This window comes from Misgurnus anguillicaudatus, chromosome 8 (genome assembly GCF_027580225.2).
Source record: "Misgurnus anguillicaudatus chromosome 8, ASM2758022v2, whole genome shotgun sequence".
Lineage (NCBI taxonomy): Eukaryota > Metazoa > Chordata > Actinopteri > Cypriniformes > Cobitidae > Misgurnus > Misgurnus anguillicaudatus.
Genome location: NC_073344.2, coordinates 13670099 through 13691603, shown reverse-complemented (window position 1 = coordinate 13691603; position 21505 = coordinate 13670099). Strand labels below are relative to the sequence as shown.

At 39.5% G+C, this 21505-nt stretch overlaps 1 protein-coding gene across 3 annotated transcripts; it reads left to right on the top strand.

The window, feature by feature from the left end:
- Positions 1–1341: 1341 nt before the first annotated feature.
- On the top strand, positions 1342–20928 carry larp4ab (La ribonucleoprotein 4Ab). 3 transcript variants are annotated; one of them, XM_055212366.2, is made up of 17 exons: positions 1342–1775; positions 4919–5057; positions 6363–6476; positions 6567–6654; positions 8026–8162; positions 8242–8345; positions 9915–10025; positions 10578–10631; positions 12291–12494; positions 13176–13279; positions 13897–13938; positions 15879–16052; positions 16488–16536; positions 16617–16793; positions 16935–17071; positions 17178–17358; positions 17443–20928. In XM_055212366.2, the coding sequence occupies exons 1-17, from the start codon at positions 1674–1676 to the stop codon at positions 17806–17808; spliced, it is 2283 nt and encodes a 760-aa protein (XP_055068341.2). In that variant the 5' UTR covers positions 1342–1673; the 3' UTR covers positions 17809–20928. The 3 variants fall into 3 exon arrangements, with proteins under 3 accessions (XP_055068341.2, XP_055068342.2, XP_055068343.2); XM_055212368.2 differs by lacking the exon at positions 1342–1775 and adding an exon at positions 3425–3671; XM_055212367.2 differs by lacking the exon at positions 13897–13938.
- The last annotated feature ends 577 nt before the right edge of the window (positions 20929–21505 follow it).

The window sequence follows — 21505 nt, the reverse complement described above, 5'->3', positions numbered from 1 at the left end:
ATACATGCGCAGGGCACAACAAACTGCACACTTTTGGTGCTTTTCCATTGCATAGTACCCCACGGTTTGTGTCAGGTCAGCACATGGCACGCACCTCGGAGCGACCTAAAGTTGCGGACCTAAAAGGCATTTCTCTTAAAAAGAATTATCTATGCAGGTTTTATTCCTAGATAGTTTTGGGACCCGTTTGGCTAAAAAAAGAAGTTGAACGCCTTAGGGGCTAATCTTTTGTAAGAGATCAGATTCAGAGCGATGATCAAAACAGGCACAACTTAGTGGATGCTTCCGGGTTTTATAAGTGGGTAGGAGCGCCACCTGGGGGATTGTAGAGGAAATATGGATTGCCGTGAAAACTTGTCATTGGCAGGAAAGCGTTTTCTCCTCATTGACAAGTTACTCGCCAATGGCGGGGAAAGAGTTAATGGCACAATTAAACAAGTCAATAAACTTAAATAAACAAAAAATGCCATTTTAGATGTAAATAAAATGCTAATAAGTCATTATTCAGTATTTGATACGAAAGTTAGTCAACACTTTGGAGGTTTTACATGAAGGCAGGGGGGCTCAGATTGTTAGAAATGTAAGTGAGTGCTATGGAAAAGACTTTGAAAGCTCTATAATATTTATTTTATTGTCTGTGTAAGCACAAATTTCTGTGAGCTGTGCACACTGTTCCAAAAAAATTTGGTGCAGTACCCCCCTGATTTTTAAGAGATATCTGTCTTTTCCTATCCAGGGAACTTTGGTACGATTCAAGTGAAATTTGCTTGTTAAAACTTTTTTTTTCTTAAAACAAAATAATACAATATTTATGACTAAATAAATCTTTCTTTTGTCTTCCATTTACTGAAATTAGTCATAGTAATTACAATTCAAGTTTTGTTTTAAGTCGTAATATCTCGACTTTTTTCTTAAAACAATACAGTACCACCACCTACACAATATCTGATTAAAAAGTAATAGGGTTGTAATGTCCAAATGCTGTGAATGAGTCCTACATGTCACGGCATTCCCAACAACAACTACTGTGCATTCTCTTATAAACTAGTATTTTAATCATAGTTTAATGTACATACAGTTCCCGAACAAAAGTTTGTTTAGTGTAACCCATGTTATAGATACAGGCTGTTGATTTATTAAATCATGCAAAAGCAGATTATTCAGTCTAGACTTCCATTCAATAAACAGCCTCTGGTCTCCTTCCCTGCGTAATGCATGGCTTCCCTTAAAGCGGCTTTGGTGTCGATGAGCGTCTGTCGCTATGCGGCGCGAGCGCCCGCTGGTTGCTATGCGGCGCATCGCGTGTTGCACACTGTTGCCAGGGAAGAGCGAGCGCGATGGAGGGGGTGGTCGCATTGTCTGTCGGGACGTTGGCGGTATGTGAATTTCTGCCGTCTGTCAGAAACGCTCGCTGATCTCCCGGTTTGTGTTTTCTTAGGTAATCAGGTTATGAAGTGAACCAACAATACAGATAGATTAGTTTAGGTGCTAGCATAGCTCCAGTCGTTTCGTTCGAGTAGATAGGACAAACCAACCCTAACTAGCTAGATCAAGTGCTTGTTGCATTCAGCCGGTGCGTGCGAGGAGTGGCGGAGCGGACGAGAAGGTGCACGGCGCTTGGTCGCGGATCGGGTAGAGAGAGTGGCGGGCCGGTGGAGAGCGAAAGGCGGCCGATGACTTCGGAGAGTAGTAGTCAACCGCAACAGAAGGAGGAGGTCGAGCTGGGATCAGTCGTACGAGATCAAAAGGAAACCGGCGAGGACCAAGGCGGCATGGTAAGCACGGGCCTGTGGTGCTGAATCGGCACAACCCATTTAACCATCCCCTAGTGTTATCACGTCTTTACGCAGGTAAATGCAGGTAGTTAATAATGTAGCATTTAAAATAAACGAGTTTAGACTACATCATGATAGTCATGATGACAGTCAACTGTTATTGAAACTATTAGAATATGTACAGAATTGTAATTGCTCACAAACTACTTACATATAACGTTACGAGCTGACCCGATTGTAAAGTAATGTGCAAAGTTAACGATTCACTAAATTCGTTCAGATAATTAGGCGTTTAGTTGAGTATTAGCCACGTCTGGCTAGACTGTGACATAGGTAAGACTACATTGCTAGGCAACTAAGATACCAAGCACGTGTTAATAACCTGGTCAACGGAGATCTTCAATATGAGAGCACTGTTACTATGGCGCTGAGGTTAATCGTTTGCAAGTTAGTTTTGTTTCTTCACGACCACCTGACAGGTTGATTGGGTTACAGTTACTTTCAGTTCTCTATCTCTTTTTTTTTTTTTTAGATATTTTTTCAGTTCAGTAACTCATTCAGTTCTCATTTGTCCCACATAGAGAAAGGGCACAAATGCATGTTTGTAACTTAAAATTTAATTATTCTTTTTTTTTTTAATACATTTTTATAGTTTGTGACTATATAGCATAGTGCTGTCACAGTGCCTGTCCAGTTTTGTCCATTGTGCTGATTCTTTAACCCTGCGTATGAGTGACAGCTGTGTTGTTAGGACTGAGATGCTTGGTCATCATGAATCTCAATATGCCAGGAGGAATTTGATGCCATGTGGCAGAAACTGCTTTCTAAATTGGCTTTACTATGAAGAAGTGCAACTTTAGCACAAGAAGCCTTTCATTTCTCCTTCAAAAAGTACTGTAGTGGTACCATCATGGTACAATGATTATCCTACTCATGTACAATGGTATTAATATGGTACTTTAAAGGAATACCATATTATATGCCTTAATACATGTAGTACTAATGTAATTTACTAATTGTACACGTATTTTTTGTATAGTTACATTATTTTGGGGTTAGATCAGATAGAGAAACCTTTGATTGTCAGATAAATAAAATGTATTTTTAATATGTGCCAGATTGACCATGTCAACCAAAATTTCATAACACAATTTTAAAATGCGTAATATAGTTGTTTTTAAGTTTCTGACAGGTCTCGATGCAAAAGCCAATGGCAGTCTTATCACACTCACAAATCGCTGTAAATAAATGCATTGACATCCATTCACCACCAGTCTTTGTATTTCCTAGTACTGTTTGATCCCTCGTGACATACCGATATCAGACCTTACAACACACAATGTCGATTTCAGCCTTAATTTCCACTTTAATGTTCCAAAATAAATGCAACTCTGCGATTATTTGCAATTTTTCATTTTTTTTAAAACACTTATCATTCATTTTGTCAGGCCTGACTCATCTCTCGCCACGTGCTCAGCAATGATCTTTACGGCAGGGGTTGCAGTTCCGGTATATTGAACATAAATTTGACAGACACACGTCTACTCCAATGATGTGGAGACATTTTGTGACGTATTTTAGAACGCACCAATCCCATAGCGAGGGGCGGGAGATATTCAAAGCATGCTGCCGCATGTGATCACAAAAGAGACGAATGAAAAGCCACTCGTGGCCAATCAGACTCCATAAGCGCCGTCTCAATGCTTACGCAGTGTAAAGTGGATTGTAGCAGATGAGTGGCGGCGAAACTCTTTTGCAGTGAATTTGCACTTTTTTGGTGTAAGCAAAAACACCTGCAACCTACTGTCACGTTATCGGGTTCTAGATTTATTTATCTACGGGGTGTCCAGCAAGTGATAACGTTGTCGGCGAAAGACCATGCTGTTGTTTGTGGAGGTGAGTAACGAGGTCACTTTGGCGACCGCGAATGTTCTCGAATGATTAATTGAGCAAAACTTCGATGCAGTTTTTTTAATGCAGTTACAATGGTTATGTTTGGTTTCATATCTTAAAAGTAGTTAATAAGCGATAATCAAGTTGGTTGGAGCTATTTGGTTTTGAGCTGGCCGTCGACACGGAAAAGTCCACGTGCGCGCAACAAATGCTAGCCGTTTAGCCAGTCTTTAATTCATACAACATGCGGACTTTTATATAGTAAGTTACAGCTCAAGTTTTAACAGAGTTGGAAAAACAACCAAACAGCTTTGATTTTACTTCAACTCGTCCAAAAATAACTTTAGCCCATTCAAATCCAATAAAGCCGTAGTCTTGTTAACCTGGCTAACGTAAGTTACCGTTCAAATGCAGGTTTGTAGTCCTTTGCCCTGAACTCTCGTTGTGGTTGATTAGAGTGGACGCGGATTAATAATCAGATTAAATGGGTGAAAGGCCGACTATTTAAAACCCCGGCCTGTGTGCATGGAGTGTGTTCGTGGTTAAGTAACAGATGTTGTGAACGAGACTTATCTGTTATCAGGCGCTGTAAGTTACAAAGTTGACAGGAAAGGTGGTTCTGTGTTGAAACTTGCGAGGAAGTGCAGGTTTGGTTTTCAAGTGCAATTTCTTTGGGTTTGTTGTACATAAAATGTGATTAGTTTGAGCAATTGTTTGTGTTTCCCCACCTTGCTCTTTAAATGTCCTTCGCCAAGGTTGTAGTAAATGCAAATAGTCACACTACAGCAGCGTGACGCGGGACTGTAGTCGGTACGTGTCACGTGAAAGTGATAGCGTCGCGTCTGATGCAATTAAATGCTGTTTATTCGCACAAAAATGGCTTTGCCATGCCCAGTTAACGTTTAAGATACTTTACCACTTTGTTTTTAGGCACACACACACATTTTTGCATATAGGTTTTGTATGTGTGTCCTACACCTTTGCCTGTCACTTTGACATTCAACTACTAGTTTCCAGTTCAAACAATTACTTAATGCAAACTTTGATAAGATTGCTGTCAGTGCATTGCAGAAAGAGATGTCATACAGTCCATTCAGACGACATGATGGTAAAATTATAATAAAATGACCAGAAGTCTTCTAGTTTAGATGTTGCCAGCTGTCGGTGGCTTTTGTTTCATCTTGGTGGGAAGATTTAATAAGGATGGCATTGTGTTAACCTTGTTGTTTTATTGTAACCTTGTTTTCAAGGTGACCACCAAGGGGGCCGGTCTGAATCCCAATGCTAAAGTGTGGCAGGAAGTATCTGCACCTAGCACCCAGGCTCCAGAAGCGGTCACAGAGACTTGCCAATGGCCACAAGTGGATACTAACTCTGAGGACTTAGACGGTATGTATGTACAACATTTAAAATGTATCAAAAATGTACATCAACGATGTCAAAAGACAAAAACGGGTATTGGGAATTGGTTTAAAGACAACTTTTTTGAAAGGTTTGGTCCACTTCAAATGTTGACTAGTATATTTTCCCAATCCTTTACCATAAAACTTCCAAAAAGCATGTAAAGAGAGCGGCAATACGTGACATGGGAATAGTTCACCCCACAATGAAAATTAGCCCATGTTTTGCTTGCCATCAAGTCATGGATGTGCTTTAAAAACGGAGCACTGTCCGGTGTCATTATAAAGCTGAAAAGAGCCAGTATATTTTTTAATATAACTCCAATTCTGTATGTCTAAAAGATACAAGTCATATACACCAAGAAGCACCTGAGGATGATCAAAATATGGGGTAATTTAAAGGGGCCATGGCATGAAAATCTGACTTTCCATGTTTAGGTGCTATGATTGGGTCCCCAGTGCTTCTATCAACCTAGAAAATGTGAAAAAGATCAACCCAGTAACTTAGTTTTGGTAAACCATTCTCTACAAGCACATGAAAAAATAGCTTGTTGAAATCTGGCTCTCCTTATGATGTCATAAGGAGCTCTTATTATAATGATACCACCCTTTAATCTGCACTATCCAACCACAACACTGCCATTTAGAAAAAAAGCACAATTGAGTTTTAATTGCAAAAAACAACCATCATTGTGATCAGTGTTTAAATTGCAAATGAGCTGATGAAATTCAAAGGACACACCCAAAACGGCACATTTTTGCACACACCTACAAAGTGGCAATTTTAACATGCTATAATAAATATTTATATGGTATTTTGAGCTAAAACTTCTCACACCTGCTATGGGGACACCAAAGATTTATTTGACATCTTAAAAAAGTCCCTTTAATATTTAACGCACTATTCTTGGTGAAGGTAACTGTTGTGTTATGGTAAAACAGTTGTAGTTGCAATTGCATATGTGTCCTAAAGTAACCTCAAAGCCTGATGTTGGCTCAAGTTTGAACCCCCGATGATGATCAGTATCGCGCTTGGAAGGACCCAGAACCACTCTTACTGTTGAGATCTTTCATTCTTGTTTCTCATCCATCCTATTTCCTCCATTCTCTTCCTCTGTTCTTCTCTGGTTCTGCCTTTTGCTTGCTTCCTCCTACTTGCTCGCAGTGGAGTGGGTCTGCCCTAATGACCGTGAGATTATGAGATCTGAGGGATGAATTTATTTGCTTAAAACTTGCTGTAAGGATGATCTTCAAGGACAACCTTTAAACTTTCTCTGCTCTTCCTCTCTGCAAGGTTTTAAAGAGTTTGGCGTCGGCTATGGTGACTTGGATTCGGCCTCTCCTTTAGAGAGCAACATGTTGAACGGCATTGAGTCTGCAGAACTGGATTACCCACTCTATGAACCAGGTCTGAGTGTGCACACACCCACTGTCACTTTAATTTAATCGTTTTTGTTTAGTGACTTGATTGTCATTGGGTGTGTGTGTAAATCTTCAGTTGAAGGTGAGGCGATTGAGGAGCAGCCGTTGACTGAGGAGAGCCTGAAGGAGTTGCTTAGGAAACAGCTGGAGTTCTGCTTCTCCAGGTAACTCCCACATCATTCATTGAGACGTGTAGACATTTCCCGAGTTATGTAATGAGTATAAGCACATGAGGGACGGATGGAAATTCATAATCACCTGAATGATGAAGCATTGCTTGTTTGCTTGGTGCTTAAATTAATGAGATTTGTAATGTAATGGAGCAATATGGCACAAGGTTGTATTGTATTGGGTACGTTGCTTATGTTTTATGACAGTTGCTGCCTAATAAATATATTTAATGGTAATTGTTATAAAAAAATTGTCTTCGTGCATTTGGATGTAAACAATAACAATGTGTTGTGAGTGCTACACAATGAAGCAAATAGGAGCTTCTTTTTGACAAGTCAGCATTAAAGAACTTAAAGGAATATTCCATTTTCATAAAAGAAAAATCCAGATAATTTACTCACCACCATGTCATCCAAAATGTTGATGTCTTTCTTTGTTCAGTCGAGAAGAAATTATGTTTTTTGAGGAAAACATTGTAGGATTTTTCTAGTTTTAATGGACTTTAATAGACACCAACAATTAATACTTAACTCAACACTTAACAGTTTTTTTTCAACGGAGTTTCAAAGGACTATAAACAATCCCAAACGAGGTATAAGGGTCTTATCTAGCGAAACAATTGTCATTTTTGACAAGAAAAATAAAAAATATGCTCTTTTAAACCACAACTTTTCGTCTAGGTCTGGTCCAGCGCGACCTAACGTAAATGCGTAGTGACGTAGGGAGGTCACGTGTTACATATATATAAAGGCACATTTGCGGACCATTGTAAACAATAAACTGACACAAAGACATTAATTAGTATCAGTTGACATACAACAACGTAGGAATGGTCCTCTTTCTCGACACTTGTAAACACTGAGGCGGAGTTTCGCATTCGTCCTCTGTGACCTCTTGACGTGATGACGTATTGCGTCGGGTCACGCTAGCGCATCACAACCGGATCTAGACGAGAAGTTGTGCTTTAAAAGTGTATTTGTTATTTTTCTTGTCAAAAATGACAATCGTTTTGCTAGATAAGACCCTTATGCCTCGTTTCGGATTGTTTGTGGTCCTTTGAAGCTCCGTTGAAAAAAACTGTTGGGTATTGAATGTTGGGCTCTATTGAAGTCCATTAGGGTGAGAGGGGTCCTGCAATGTTTTCCTCAGAAAACATAGTTTCTTCTCGACTGAACAAAGAAAGACATCAACATTTTGGATGACATGGTGGTGAGTAAATTATCTGGATTTTTCTTTTAAGAAAATGGTATATTCCTTTAACAGTTTTATCTTTACCACTTCACAGGCAGTTTAGTGTTTTCTTCATTGTGTTTGATTACTGTAAATGCTTATCATCTGTGTAACACGTATTATGTCCTTTTTAGGGAGAATCTTTCTAAGGACCTCTATCTAATGTCTCAGATGGACAGTGATCAGTTTGTCCCTATCTGGACCATTGCAAGCATGGAGGGGATCAAACTGCTGACTACTGATATGGACCTGATAACTGAAGTGCTTCGAGGTAACAAAAAACTTTAAACAAGATAACACTCCGGGTAACACAGTACTTGCATGTAAATGGGTGTTTCTGTTCTGTTTAGCTTCTCCCATGGTGCAGGTGGATGAGAAGGGCGAGAAGGTACGGCCCAACCACAAACGATGTATTATCATCCTCCGAGAAGTACCCGAGACTACGCCTGTTAAGGTGAGATTCGTCGTCTTCGCACGCACACACACACACAATTATACAAGTATATTCCACGTCATGCATGTTTAATGGGGTGGTAAACTGGCTGTTTTTGAAGGTTCAATTGTGTTTATTGGGTGCAGCCATTTCTGTTCAAGAAAATATCTCCATTTGCATTGGACTTTGAGCATCGTCACTTTGCAGATGTTGTTTATGCTCAAACAGCAACATTACACACTAACTAAAGTTAAAAATGGGAAATATTATGAACATCTATAAGGTTTAGGGTTGCACAATTTGTACAGAAATATTACACACACAAACGGTAGGCTTCATGTTGATTGTGCTTCTTTAAAGGACAAGTTCAGTATTTTACACTTAAAGCCCTGTTTTCAGATTGTTTATGATGAAATAGAATGGGTTTGACTAAAATTTGGACACATGATGCTGGCCTGTGAATTTTCGGTTTCTGTTGTATTACCCCCACCTCTACAATGGCTGCATAGGTGCACTGGAACAATCCTTCCTAAAATGCATTAAACTTTCGTTTGCTAAGATGTGAAACTCACCGAGTGGTCAGGGGTGTTCACTGATATGCTCACACAAAAATCGCAACAAAAGATGCTTTCCAACAGCTGTTTTACCATTCGTTGTAAACTTGTGGAGATATTTTTTCAAACGCCTCACACCTGTACATTCTTCCGTTGAGAGCTTGAATAATAGACACTCCAGCCCAGTTGGTGCCGATAATCCGCCTTTGCCAATTGCAAGAATACAAACAATACCATGTCCGTTCCCGGCGGCGTAGTAATACCGTACCTCACAGCACATCTAATACAAGTCAATGGAGTTGGACAAATACTACGATAAAACCTGTTGAAATGCGTCTTTTGCAGCGATTTTTGTGTGAGCATATCAGTGAACACCTCTGACCACTCGATGAGTTTCACGTCTTTGGAAACGAAAGTTGAATGCATTTTAGGAAGGATTGTTCCAGTGCACCTATGCAGCAATTGTGAGGGTTGGGGGGGGGTGATACGCCAGCATCATATGTCCAAATTTCAGTCAAAACCGTTCTGTTTCGTCATAAACTATCTGAAAACAGGGCTTTAAGTGTAAAATACCGAACTTGTCCTTTTAGGATTAGGGCTGCACAATTTTAGAAATATTACACGCATGCACACAAACGGTAGGTTTCATGTTGATTGTGTTCCTTTAAGAGAGACATGAGCCATAAATCTCCAAATTATCGTAAGATAAACTGCAAACTGAAATGGATTTCAGCCTTTATAGAAATTGATTTTGTCATTTTGCTTCGGTTATCCCAGTGATGATCAGTATCGCGCTTGGAAGGATCCAGAACCATTGCTGCTGTCTCTCTGTTTGCCTCTCTGTCTCTTTCTCTCTTTGTCTATCTCTCTGCCTTTCTCTCTATCTCTCTCTCTGTCTGTCTCTCTCAGTACAGTGGATTTTGCCCTAATGACCGTGAGATTATGAGATCTGAGGGATAACCGATAACTGAAGTTTTTCAGTAGATTTACTAGTTTTTCAGTTGATGTTTAACTTGCGCTTCTGTCTGTCTGATAGGAGGTGGAGGACCTTTTTAAAAGCGAAAAGTGTCCGCCAGTTATCAGTATGGAGTTTGCACACAATAACAACTGGTATATCACATTCCAGTCTGACACTGATGCACAACAGGTAAGATGAATGCAAAACGTTTCTTCAAAAAACCTAAAATTTTCTTTTAAAGCATTCCTTTAGTATAATCTGTTGTTTTCTGTATTGTTGGGTACACCTAAGGGCAATGCGGTTATCTCAAATTCTTCCCTAAACATAAATTAGGTGAACTGATGTTTGATGTAATTTGGTCAGAGAAGCACGTTTAGTTGGATTGACCCAGTGATGATACACAAAGCGCATAGAGGGAGACAAGGAGTGATAAGATGATTTTGGGAATTCTTCTCTTTATCTTCTCTCCATCTCACTCTTTTCTCCTTCTATCATACCCAGAATCTCTGAGACTTCTTTCCCAGTGAGCGTAAAGATTATGAGATCTGAGGGTCAGCTATTGAATGTTCACATTCATTAGTCATAAGCTAGTTCACCAATTTTTAATTTTGTGAAGGCCTGAGTTTTTGTATCACAATAATAAAGATGATGGCGTCTAAGTGGGAACTCTAAGTTTGGAATCATCAGTGGTTTGATTATCTGTTGTTTTCTGTATTAATATGCGTTGCTTTTACCCAACAGGCTCACCGGTATTTACGCGAGGAAGTCAAAACATTTCAGGGCAAGCCTATTATGGTAAGTGGACATTTAACATCCTACTTTGTATGTTGCTAGGTTGGTTGTAATTTAAGCATACTGTGTGTGTGTGTGTACGTGCCTGGCCCTGCACTTTGTGCAACTGATGTCACCTTGAGTTTATGACTTGGTCAGTCAGTGTCTTGTTAGTTTGATAAGACTGATGATTTATGCCAGCAGCTGTTGACTTTGTGCGAGCATGTGATAATTGTGGTGTGTAGGAAGTTTGGCTGCACCATTTTAGTTTGCACAGCTCACTGGATGCGGTGTTCACTTTTCACTTAACCAATGATTGATTTGGTTACACACATCACGATTAATCTATAGCAGAGTAAAAGTTTTTGTTTACATCGTGTGTGTGTGTGTGTGAACTGTATGACAATTATGTATATAAATAAATATGCGCACATGCATGTATAATTTTAAGAAAAAATATATTTTTAAGTATTTATTTATAATTTCATATATACACGTTAACATTTCTTAAATGTATAGACATGCATGTTTGTGCATTTATCTATGCAAAGTAATTATACACAGTTTACACACACGATTTAGACAAAAAACTCCTATAGATTAATCGCAATTAATCGTTATGCATTCCTAGAACAGACATATGTAGATGGTTTGTGATCATATAATCTCATGTTTCATAAATCATCCATTCCTCATTATCTTTAAATAGTCAGCCATTTCTAATGCATGTGACGATGTGCCTTCCTGCCATGGAGGTGGACCTTTAAGTAGAGGTTGACCGATTTATCGGCCGGCCGATCTTTGGCATATTTTAAATAGGCTTTGGCCGATTTTGCTGCAAAATTAGGCCAATTAATAGGCAGGCGCATCTGCGGGCACCTAAGCGCTGTTGTAGAACTCGCGACGCTGCCTCTTGCTGCAAGCAGATCGCTCCCGTCTTGTGTGTGTGCAGCCATGCCTTGTTCACAAACAGCTTTAGTAAACGATGGCGGGGTCGCGCGAATTAAGCAGCCAGTACAACAGCGCGACGGGCTTATGTCTTGCGGTGCACTGTCCGTGCAAAGATTAGGCTCATTTCATGTGAATAATGAGTGATGATGAGTTTTGTTTGCGTGACAGAGAGAGAAGAGCCGCGCGCGCACGCTTTCTGTCTCTCTGCTTTTATTACTTAAAACAAAACTGACTCGATGGCGAAAGGTCGGAAGACCAAATCATATCCACAGAGGAAATGTTTTTCGTGTTGTTACAGTAAGACTTTGTTTACAGTTTTGCGCTGCTCAGCCTGGATTAAAAACACAGCGCGTCCGATTCGCGAACTGACTCCTTTGAACGGATTCGTTTGAATGAACGGTTGAAACAACAGATCTGTCCCAACACTAAACTCACAAGACGTCACTGTCAGCACAATCAGTCACTTATAGCGTCTCAGAAATGAGAATGTAAATGTGTTTAGAAAGATTTGCCCTAAATAACAGTCTTAACTTAAAAACATAGATGTTAACTTAATGATGAATAAATAATTTATCAGGTCAAACAAATAAGGATTTTATCCTACAAAGCAATAAAAGCCATTGTGAAAGCGTAGTGAAATTACAAGATTAAGGATTCTTAAATATGAAAGTTTCTTTAGTAATCAAATGAAATTAATATGTTCCTTGTTAATTTTCTGTGTTTTTTATGTAGGCACGCATCAAGGCTAACAACACATTCTTCGCCAAGAACCCTTACGGCGCCGTTGATTCGGGCGCGTACTCGACTGCTCCATCCCAATACTCATCTCCAGTGTACCTGCAGCAGGTGTACCAGCCCCCACAGCAGTACCCCCTTTACAGTCTGCTGCCTCAGACATGGTCCCCTTCACCAACCCCTTACTTTGAAACCCCTCTGGTGAGAACATCAGCTTTGTCTTGAATACTTTTGTGCATTATGCAGGTAGGAGAGTTTTAATTGATCCATCCACTCTCCAAACCTGCTTATTCTACGTTGGGTACACTAAAGTGCAATGTGGTGACTCCTCCAAATTCTTCCCTAACAGTCCAGAAATGGAAATTAGGTTTGATGTAACTTTGGTCAGAGAAGTGGGTTTAGTTAGATTGACCCAGTGATGATACACTAAGCGCATAGAGGGAGACCAGGAGTGATAAGATGATTTTGGGAGTTCTTCTCTTTATCTTCCCTCCATCTCTCTCTGTTCTTCTCTATCATACCCAAAATCTCTGAGACTCCTTTCCCAGTGAGCGTGAAGATTATGAGATCTGAGGGTCAGCTATTGAATGTTCACTTTTATTTTAGTTAGAAGCTAGTTCACCAATTTTAAAGATTTTTGATCACAATAATAAAGATGGTGTCATTATTAGGGGAATTACTCCAGTACAATGTAGTATTAAGAGTCAGAATGGGAAGGCAAGGCTGCTTGGAAAACGGTTACCATGACAACAGTTATTTGGTTCATTTAACACATCACATGTGTATGGCACTAATTTACGTTTGAGTCTGAAAATGGGAATTTAAGATTTGTAGTAGTATATTGACCTGTGGGCTAATCTTAGCTTCTGGTGCATCTTGCAGGCTCCATTTCCCAACAGCACATTTGTTAATGGGTTTGGCACAGCAGGAACCTACAAAAATGGCTCGTCTCCAATCAGCCTTACACGCAGCTACCCCCGCAACCGGTAAGATCCCTCGGCTTTCTTTTTATTTCCTAGCCTATTTTTATCTCTGTGCTTGCTAGATAACATAATAGGGTGTTTCAACAGTGGGCCCTGATTTCCTGGTGGTTGATTTTAAGCTTTGAGTTATAACGAACAAACTTTTGATGTATGAACATTATATAAAACAAGATGCGTCACTGTTATTGATATTATGGGGGAAATCGCACCGGTCAGAGTCTGCTCTAGTCCCGCCTCCTACTATAGAGCCAACCGTTAAAGAATGAAGTCCTCTTGCAGAGGGACTCTGCACATGCGCAGAATCGACAGGTCGTGTTCTAACAAGATCTGGAGACGTTGCAAACATGGTGGCACGTAACTTCCTTGTAAGGTTTTTGGATGCGTTTCAAGTTGCACTTTAAAGGGGCCCAGAGTTGAAGCGTCCAATAATTGTTAAATAACATTTCTTGTATTTCTTTCGAGTAAATGGGCTAAAGTGTTTTTCTCCGCTGTGTCATAAGTGTGAGCATTGAATTTCATGTGAATTCAGTGCTTTGCTGTTATGTGCTGATGTGGGTACAGGAAGTGAGTCACTGGAGGGAATCTGACTCTCCTAACCGACTCTTACTTTCACTTTCTAGACTTCCGCTTTATTCCAGAAAGAATGTAATCAATGCCTTCAGGTAGATGTGCTTTGATACTTTAAGCATTTCTTCATCCGAAAGATCATCCCATGCCCTTTCATCTTAGTGCTGTTAAGTTGCAAATGCCAGAGCTGCATTGCAGTGATACGTCTTTGAATCGTGTACTCATTTCTTTAGGGATGTGCTTTATTGCATCTTCACAAAGACAAAGACACCTTTTCCTGAACAATTTCTGAGTGCAACTGAATCCGTGTTTATGTGCAATGAATGAAATGTACTAAATTTCAGTTACAAGCTTTTATAAAACCAACATACCAACGCTTTAATCATGTAATATGTTAAATGTAAAATAGGAAACAGGCTTTTGGTATACAATCGGCGTCTTCTGTGTTCTGGAAAAGGTGGATATGGTTGTAGTGGTTGCAAATGATGTAAGCCACATTTGCTTTAAAGGATTAGTCATTTTTCTTGAGAAGAAGTCCAGATCGTTTGCTCGCCACCATGTCATCCAAAATGTTGATGTCTGTCTTTGTTCCGTCGAGAAGAAATTGTTTTTTGGGGGGGGCATTCCAGGATTTTTCTCATTTTATAGACTTTAATGGACCCAACACTTGAAGGCGGAGTGCACAATGTTTGGAAAAGGAGACAGGCCGACTACCAAAACACACTTATAGCCAATCAGCAGTAAGGAGCGTGTCTACTAACCGACATCCTTGCCAGGTTGCGTATGTGTGGGGCGGGTCTTTTAAAAGAAGGTCCAGATTCTATTGGGGTAGGGGCGTGTTTGTTTAGGTGATTTCAAATGTCAACATTGGCTTTCGAGCATTGTGCACTCCGCCTTTAACTTAACTCAACACTTAACAGTCTTTCAACAGTTTCAAAGGACTCTAAACGATCCCAAACGAGGCATAAGGGTCTTATCTAGCGAAACAATAAAAATAAAATAAAAAATATGCACTTTTAAACCACAACTTCTCGTCTATTTACGGTCCTGTGATGCACCAGCGCGACCTCGGGCAATACGTCATCACGTCAAAAGGTCACAGATGACGTATGCGAGATTATGCCCCAGTGTTTACAATTGTGGAGAAAGAGGACCGTTCCGACGTTGTTGTATGTCGAATGATACTAATGAACGTCTTTGTGTCAGTTTATTGTTTAAAATGGTTCGCAAATGTGCGTTTCATATATGTAACACGTGACCTTTTTACGTCACTACGCAATTACGTGAGGTCGTGCTGGCGCATCACAGGACTGGAGATGGACAGGAAGTTGTGGTTTAAAAGTGCTTTTATTTTCTTGTCAAAAATGACAACTGTTTCGCTAGATAAGACCCTTATGCCTCGTTTGGGATCGTTTAGCGTCCTTTGAAAAAATCTGTTAAGTGTTGGGGTCCATTAAAATGAGAAAAATCCTGGAATGTTTTCCTCAAAAAAACACTTTCTTCTCGACTGAACAAAAAAAAGACATTTTGGATGACATAGTGGTGAGTAGATTATCTGGATTTTTTTTAATGGACTAATCCTTTAAATGCATGACTCTCTCATGTTTTTAAAGAAATTACATACACCTATCAAATTTTAAAAGCCATCTTTATAATTTGACAATATCATTGATTTTTTTTTTTTTTGAAAGTCTTGTTTGCATGCATCATTCCCTTCTCTTATGAGATGATGTTCCTGTTTTTGGAAGTATGTGGAGAGTATTTACCTACATTCTCCCGATTTCATTACCCATGACTACTAAAAAACATATGGCCCAAAGGTCATTGAAACTGTCATTACTAAATTTGAATTGAGATTGGATTACATAAACCCATTGTGATTTGTAATGTGGAAAAGTTACATCAGCCTCATCTTGATTCATGTCAAAGCCTAATCAATTTATCAGCTGAAATTAGTCAGTGACACATTTCCACTTGTTTATACTTTTTTTTTCTGACTATGGTGCTCAATCTGTATTTTTTGTATTCTCTGCAGGAACTATGTGAAGCCACAGTCTCGTGCTGACACAGAGACGTTATCCGGTGCCGGCAGCCCTCAGCCCCCATGCACGCCCAACTCTGACACCACTGCTTCCACACTCACACCCTTCTCCGAACCTCCGACTTCCCCGAGGGAGAACCACCACTCAGACCTCAGCGGCCGTGCCAGGTCTGTCAGTACAAAAGATGGCACAGACATGTGACACCAATGTAGCAGTATATGTATTTGCTATAGCTTTTGATTGTAATGGATAGACACCTTTATTTTATTGGCGGACTGCACTGGACTGATTTTTCTAAATGACCTTAAGATTTTTGCACAAATCGCAGCAGATTTGTTTGTATTGACCCTGTGATGAGAAACTTGAGCGCATAGAGGGAAGCAAGGAGTGATGGGAAGACTTGAGGAAATTCCTCTCTTTGTTTTTGTCTCTTCTGTACTCCTTTTTCTCAACCTCTCCCTTTATTTCTGTCTCCTTAAAGTCTTTCACTCCTGTCCCAATGAGCGTTTAGATTATGAGATCTGAGGGTCACATGTAAGCGTGCATGTTTTGTGATTGTGCTTTCGATGATAGTAGTGTTTAACAGCTTCTGATCTGTGCAGGAGAGGAAGCTATCGCGGCATGAGGAGGAGAAGAGAAGACGAAAGAGTGGTAAATCCAGAACCATGTTTGTTTGTTATTTTTGAGTTTAATTAATTCTTTTTCTAACTGCATGATCTTTTCATCTGCAGAGGCAACCTTCTGAAATGGAGGTGAAAGCTCCGCCCCCAAAGTTTGACCTTGCCGCCACTAACTTCCCACCGTTGCCAGGGGGTGTGCCAAACCATCTACCAGGTGTGGCCATGCAAGCAGAATCAGTGTTGGAAAATTGCATGGCAGATGTAGTTAAGGGCATCAATAGGGACAAGGTATGAATCGATACTTATTTAGTGATGAATGAAACTGGTTTAAGTTAGTAAAAGTAAAGGAAACAATAAAAGACATGAATTTAGAGATTCAATCTAAAGTCCCTACAAGTTTCATATGTCTGCCCGTCTTTTTGTTTTTAGTCAGATGCAAATAAGCCAGATGTTAGTCAAGAGTCTGTAACATGTCAAGTGGATACGCAGTTGACTGCGCAGCCGACTGCACAACCTTCTCGAGCACCAAAACTCCCCGCCACAAAACCGGACACACCTGCCACAAGGTACAAGCATGTTTTGTTATTAAGCAAGTTATTAATGTGGATCTGGAGTGTGTACAAGGATAAGATGCAGGATAAATTAAATTTTGAATGCTGTATTTCACTTTAGTGTGTCGCATCAAGTGAATATAAAAGAAAAAGAAGTTCAGAAGTCGTCTGATACGCCTCCTAACACTGCATCAAACGCCACAAGCCCTGTCCATCCTGTTCCCACCCCCAAACCTTCACACAGTCCAGCAACTTCAAACACCGTATCTGCCCCACTCGTACCCATAAGCACAACTGTTCAGGTAAGCGCCTTTATCTGTTTAACACTGCTGTCGCCAACTCCACACTATTTTAAATTCATATGGTTTGCGTGACTGTTTTCCCAGGAGCCTCGGAAGCTGAGCTATGCGGAGGTTTGTCAGAGGCCACCCAAAGATCCTCCCCCCGTGCCTGTAGCCCCGCCCAGCCCCACCCCTTCTCCAACCGCTAATCAACCTTTACGTGAGCTCCGTGTCAACAAAGCAGAAGGTCCGGCCTCGTCCCGCCCCAGCGAGAGGTTCGAGAAAGGAAGCGAAGGTCGGACATCCAGAGAGCAGAACGGCTATCAGCGTGGTAACGGACCCAGAGGGACAGGTTTTAAGCTCAGAGAGCAACAAAGACGACCCCCACAGGGTCGGCGCACTTCTCCTCAGTCGGGATACAACCGACGCAGCGGAAAAGAACAAAACATCCCACCCAGATCGCCAAAGTAATGCCTCACAACACATGCACAATTGTGTATATTCGTATACACACATACATAGCAAGAGTATATAAATCTATATATCTATATAAATCTACATTTAAGTACTAGACTGTCTCACTGTGGTGTTAAAGAACCATCTTCCCTCCAAATGACCATGACGTCTGGGAACTCGATCCTTTAAAATACGAGAAAACTATGAATTTAAGGAAGATGACAAACCTCTTACTTGAAAGAAGAAACGGAGGCCATGCTTCCCGTGTTGTTTTACAGCGATTGATCAGCTTGTGAATGAGTTTTTATTTTACTTGTGTTTAAGGTCCTGGCACTAGTCTACAGTCATGTACATTTTTGTCTTGAAATGAAATGAAAACGTGTCATGCATATGAAACAAATCACACAAAGAAGGCATGGCACTGCTCTTCACCAGTCTGTACGTCACACCTGTGCGTTTATGTGTGTGTACGTTCGTATTATGTCCTGCATTTATGCCTAAAATAGGGCTTGGGGAAATCTTATATGGAGATCCTTTGCCATGCTTTTGATGTGCATATTTATATTTTACAAATTGCTACTGATTTGGTTTTGTGGGAGGTAGTAGGTGTGGAAAACGCGTACAGATATAAATGTCAAGAAGTACATTTATAGTAAACCTGATGATGTGACTTTAAAAATCTGGTGGGACGATGACTTGCTCAGTGGTCTATTTAAATTAATATTGTGTGCAATCATTATCATGCTCACAAATTGACATATAGCACAATCCCAAGCAAGCACTTCTGCTACAGTCTAAATTTTGTTTTTTTACCTGTGAAAAAGTCTGCCATTGCTGAGATAAGTAGTGAATGTGTTGACCACTTATTTCTCATCATTGGTTAAAAGGTCATTTTGATCGATACATCAATGACTGTGAGCGCGTCCCATTACAAATCGTGTCAGAAATGGCTCCCTATACCCTTATATAGTGCACTATTTGAGGAGACGGCTGTTTTGTAGTGGTGTCCGAAATTATAGTGGACACTATCGAGTGCACTTCATCAATCGCACAGCTAGCCGCTACCCTGTACTGTGAGGCACGTGCCAAATTAATACCCACGATGGCGCCCGTAGCGCTTTCGGCACTTACGGTCCGAATTGACTCAATCGTTTTCATTTACTCATTCAAGTGGACTATATTAATGAACTAATGTAGGGAATGGTGAATGAGGGTGGGGGGCTATTTCGGACCCAAACAAGGTCTCTATCCCATTTTTGCTTCCAGAGTTACGAAGTTGTATTGTGACTGAATTTTATTTGTCTATGATTTCCACCCCAGTCCAAAACTGTTAGACAAATTGTTGTGTGTATGAAATGGTGATCAGAACATGAAAAGTCATATTGAATGGATACCTCCATATACAGCAGGTAAAAGAAATGGACAAAAATAGGTAGTGTATTTGAGGTGATTTCGAGTTTGTGTAGTGTTGTGTGTAATGTGTCGTAAGGTGTCATCTGTGACGGTCCTGTTTTTAATGGCCAGATCATTAAAGGCGGGGTGCATGATTTTTGAAAAACACTGGAAAAGGAAGTCGGGCCGAGTACCAAAACACACTTGTAGCCAATCAGCAGTAAGGGGCGTGTCTACTAACCAACATTGTTGCCTGCGTTGCGTATGTGTGGGCTGGGTCTATCAAATGAAGGTCCAGATTCTATTGGGGTAGGGGAGTGTTTGTTAAGGTGATTTCAAATATCAACATTGGCTTTCAGAGATCATGCACTCCGCCTTTAACAGAGGAAGGGGATCAAGCTGCTTTTCTAAAAAGAGTGAAATTTGTGACGCACCACAGTTTGTCTTCCTTTCCTTTTGATGTGAAAGTCTTAAGTGACGTCTGTGTTTAAATCAGGTGTTTGTGTTAGGTGCTTTTGACCTGAGTTTTATTTTCTTTTAGTTTAGATGATAACAATCATGTTGATTTTTAAATGTTCTGAGTTAGTGTGCTTTTTTGTTTTTGTTTGTTTAAGCCTGTATATTTCAGGTTTGATTACCTGTTTGCGGAGTGATATAACTGCTACATTGCTCATAATTTTAACTTTTATTCTTTTTTTTATATAGTTGTGGGAACCTTGGAGGAAATCTGTGATTTGTGGCACTGTTAATTTTGTCCAAAGCTTGATTGGCTTTATTTTTAAATTCAGTAGTAACTATTCTTTTTAGAAGCCTGAAGTTTTCCATAATGAAATGTATATTCAAATGATTATTGAATCATTGACATCTTTTCGTTCAGTGTTTTCTCTCTCTTATGTCATTCACATGTATGGATAGGTTGTCCACAGATCCAGACCAAAGTCAAATCAGCAGAGAGACAATCTCAGGAAGTGCTGTGAAAGTACAGTAACTCCTTCCTCACTCCTCTCTTTATTCTGCAATGTTTAATGCATGAGTGGTTATATCATGGTTTTGATGACTAGTGAATTCAATGTGTGCGTATGCATGTGTGTTTTAGTTTTATGAAACAACATCATCCTTTGTTTAGACCTTCAAAAGGTAATGTCCTAATGATTAATTTCTCGGTTCCCTACTTTGTTTGACAGTTTGAAGAAATAATTTTAAGGGAATAATTAATGCAACTTTATTTATTTCGTTTTAACGCTGTCTGTTTCTCTGTTAAACTTTCATTAGCGTGGCTTCCTTGTCCTAACATACATCTGTTAATAGTTTGAGATGTTATTTCAGATTTCTATTTTCTATATTTGGCATTATTGTCTTGGGGCGCAAATTGTGTAGAGACTGTGCCACTAAAATTAGAGAAATCAGTGGACCTGGTTTTATTTTTTTTTATTCTTTTATCTGAATTAATGGATTTGATTCATTACTGGCTGTTGAAATGTATTCTGTTTTGTTGCTAATCCTATATCACTTGTAGGCTGTAAGCTTTTTAAAACTTGAAATGGTGCGGTTATAAGTAGCAGGACTTTAGCCCAAAAAAATAAAGTATTCAGTTTGTTTAATCCTATAGGGATGGTAGGCTCTGTCCCAGGAGAATAAGTATATAGCATCTGCTGAGTGAAGTGTTTGTACAGCATAGTAGATGTTTAATGAAAAAAATCTAAAGGAAATGGAAGAAAAAAATAAAAGAATGTTTTAAATCTACATGTTTGTTTTCTGTTTTTATTTTTAAGTATTCTAGAGGATTCCTATTTGAATTTTGGATCTAATAAAACTGTTTACGCAGAGTAAAATTCTTTTAGAACACACAGCTTCAGTACAGTAACTAATGTTTTTAATCTTTAAGGTTTTAAAAACTAAACTCCTTTTGTGATTGTGATATTCTGTTTCACTGGACGATGGTTCTAATTTTAATATTTAAAAATCTTGTAAAAATTATTTTAATGTTGATCTGAATGTACACATTTTATGATTTTTAACTTTATATTTGTAATGCCACTGATTGTCTATCTATTCTACTGGCATAAAATTTTATTTAAAATTCAAGAAAAGACTGCAATTATTTTACAATTTCTATTAACGGTTATCCCAAATTAAACATGCGTTTCTCCTTGGAATACGTTTTCTTCACCCATTGAAGTTTAAACTGTGTAAAATCTATTGTTTGTGCTCCTCCAATGAAAGACCACAATTTACAACCTGTTTAGATTTTTTTTTTTTTTTAATGAAAATGAAAGTTCTGTCATTTATTCGCTTTCATATTGTTACAAACATGTTATTT

What these genes read in the sequence shown, in the direction of transcription:
- larp4ab (XM_055212366.2), top strand. Translation starts at nt 1,674, where the DNA reads ATGACTTCGGAGAGTAGTAGTCAACCGCAACAGAAGGAGGAGGTCGAG. An exon ending in GAAGAGAAGACGAAAGAGTG is followed by an intron (nt 16,537 to 16,616) that starts GTAAATCCAGAA and finishes TTTCATCTGCAG; the next exon opens with AGGCAACCTTCTGAAATGGA. An exon ending in AGGGCATCAATAGGGACAAG is followed by an intron (nt 16,794 to 16,934) that starts GTATGAATCGAT and finishes TTTTGTTTTTAG; the next exon opens with TCAGATGCAAATAAGCCAGA.